At 50.4% G+C, this 2,275-nt stretch overlaps 1 protein-coding gene across 1 annotated transcript in view; it reads left to right on the plus strand.

Moving 5' to 3' along the window:
* Window positions 1-2,054: 2,054 nt before the first annotated feature.
* The window catches only part of LOC103375787 (coxsackievirus and adenovirus receptor homolog), a 1,470-nt gene continuing 1,249 nt past the window's right edge, over window positions 2,055-2,275 (plus strand). Inside the window, exon 1 of the mRNA XM_008306106.1 lies at window positions 2,055-2,138. Within this exon, the coding sequence (XP_008304328.1) occupies window positions 2,084-2,138 (55 nt within the window). The 5' untranslated portion in view covers window positions 2,055-2,083. The remainder of the gene's footprint in view (window positions 2,139-2,275) is intronic.

Raw genomic sequence — 2,275 nt, forward strand, 5'->3', positions numbered from 1 at the left:
ACGTTTAACCAGATGTTAGAAGGGCTGTATGTTTATTTATGATCCAGCAGGTTTTGTGATGTTTCCAGAAGACCTTTGATAAACCTATGAAAGAACCAGAATCCAGGATTGTTTAATGTGACAAAGATTCATGATCCAATGGTTCCATCAGAGAACATCCAGAGTTCTGGGAGTGACTGGAGACTGACTGATGAACATGGACTTCATAGTGGAGGAACCTTCTGCTCCTGACTGTAGATAGCATCACTGCTCCAGCAGCAGAGACTTTAAGTATACAAACCTGAAGTCTGTAGGACCTGAGCAGGTCGACACCAGCGTTCCTGTAAAGTCCCTCCTGAACAGAACCCGTCAGACATTCAGACCAGCTGATCACAGGAGACCAATCTGCTCTTTTCTTATATTAAATACAGACAAAGTCAAACATCTGTTCCACCGTGTTTAGTTTTTAGAGTCGCTGCTCCTCCACCAGCCCAACACTCTGATAGTCCAACAGATTCTACTCACCGAGCAGCAGCAGCTTCAGAGGCTCCATCTCACCCGACGTCTGCTGAAATCAACTCGACTCCACTGACGTGAGGCCACTTCCTTCCTTCTTCCACACAGCGCTGCCAGGGTTTCTGTGAAGCAGCCGAAGACAAAGTGAAGACTGTTAGCACAGACGTGAGCTAAAGAGGAACAAATCCATCCTGCAGACTCGCACAGAGAAGGCAGGCGGGTTTCAGATCTTCCTCCTGAACGCTGAGCAAACTCTCCAGCTGCCAGTCACCTGTCTGGAGCAGGACACGATGAGAGGAAACACTGCTACAGCTGTGAGGAGAACGCTGAGGCACTGATGAGTTCCTGTGTTTCCCGTCAGCAGCAGCAGCAGCGGTCTGGTCTTTCCAGTCAGCTCGTGGTTTGAGGCCGTTCACACGTCGTGTAGGTGATGTGTTGCTGCCAGGAAGGACGGCGACGTGTCAGGGGCAGAGTGTGACATGAAGACTGCAAAGGGCAGACGCCGGTTCATGCTGAGCCTCTTCTGTCTGTTTGTCGGGTTATGCTTGACTATAGGCCCTCCAAACCACAACACTGGGTTTAAAGGGCAGAAATAAATCACCAGGAGGACCCAGATAGAGACTATAGAAACAGAACCACCAGAAACATGATCGACATCAAAGCTCGAGTCTGTAATGTTTCATCAGAATCACCATAAATACACTAAAAACTGAGATGGTTCTGCGTCGCTGAGGAGCGGTTCAGTCCGTCTCTGCTTCAGGTCCGATTCGCTCCACTTGGTGTGTCTCTGGCCCGTTAGCTTAGCATGTCCCTGCTGAGGGGCCGGCTGTACTTCCTGCGTCGTGGTTAAACCGCTCACACCTGAAACTCAGACCAGCAGCGACACACAAAGTGACAAACAGGAAGCTGGGTGATGTTCCTCCACCTCAGCATCTCCACTCCTTCTGTCGGTCTCGTTCAGCTGACTGTGGCCTGTGACGCTGTTTCTGCTTTGCTGATTTTAATCTTGTGTGTTTCTTTCCTCTGGAGGAATCACTTTCTTTGGGATTAACAAAGTTCCATCTTCAGAAATGCCTCTCAGAGCTGACGCTCTGATTGGCTCCTGTAATGAGTTAAAACAGCCACTAGATGGTGCTGCCACAACATTTTCCTGGGTGAGCTTTGGGTCGGCTCAGCCGTCACTGTGGCCGTGACCTCGCTGCTGCAGGCTTCAGTCCTTCTGCCTCTTTGCTGACATCTGCTGGTCAACTATAAACTCACACTGTTTCTGCTAAACAGCTGATTTCCTGGAAACAGCCGTGAGTGTCTGAGTGTCTCCTACAGTCCGGCTTTAGACGCTGTTCGGACCTTCAGGCTGAAGGTTACGCAGGCGGCTGTCGGCCCGCTTGTTTATTTCTGTTCTGTTTCTTTTTAAATGCAGTGATGAACATGAACAGCTGCTGCAGACCTGTGACCGACTCAGCTGAATCCAAACCCTTTACTGGAAATCACATGACTCCTCCCCCCTCCCTGACCCCTCCCCCTCCCTTGCTCTTCTTACAGCAAGTGGAAAGTGAAACTAAACCTTCTTTCTGCAGCAGTGGCAGTCATGGCTGTTCTCTGGGAACTCGTCCTCGTCGGCTGTCTGCTCTGCGTGACGGCAGGTGAGTGGAGCCGTGCGTCTTTCAGCATCTGTTAGTCTTTGTTGCACAGCCAGATCGCCATGGTAACTGATGCTGCACAGCCAGATCGCCATGGTAACTGATGCTGCACAGTCAGATCGCCATGGTAACTGATGCTG

The sequence above is a fragment of the Stegastes partitus genome, unplaced genomic scaffold (assembly GCF_000690725.1).
Source record: "Stegastes partitus isolate 25-593 unplaced genomic scaffold, Stegastes_partitus-1.0.2 Scaffold2932, whole genome shotgun sequence".
Classification (NCBI taxonomy): domain Eukaryota; kingdom Metazoa; phylum Chordata; class Actinopteri; family Pomacentridae; genus Stegastes; species Stegastes partitus.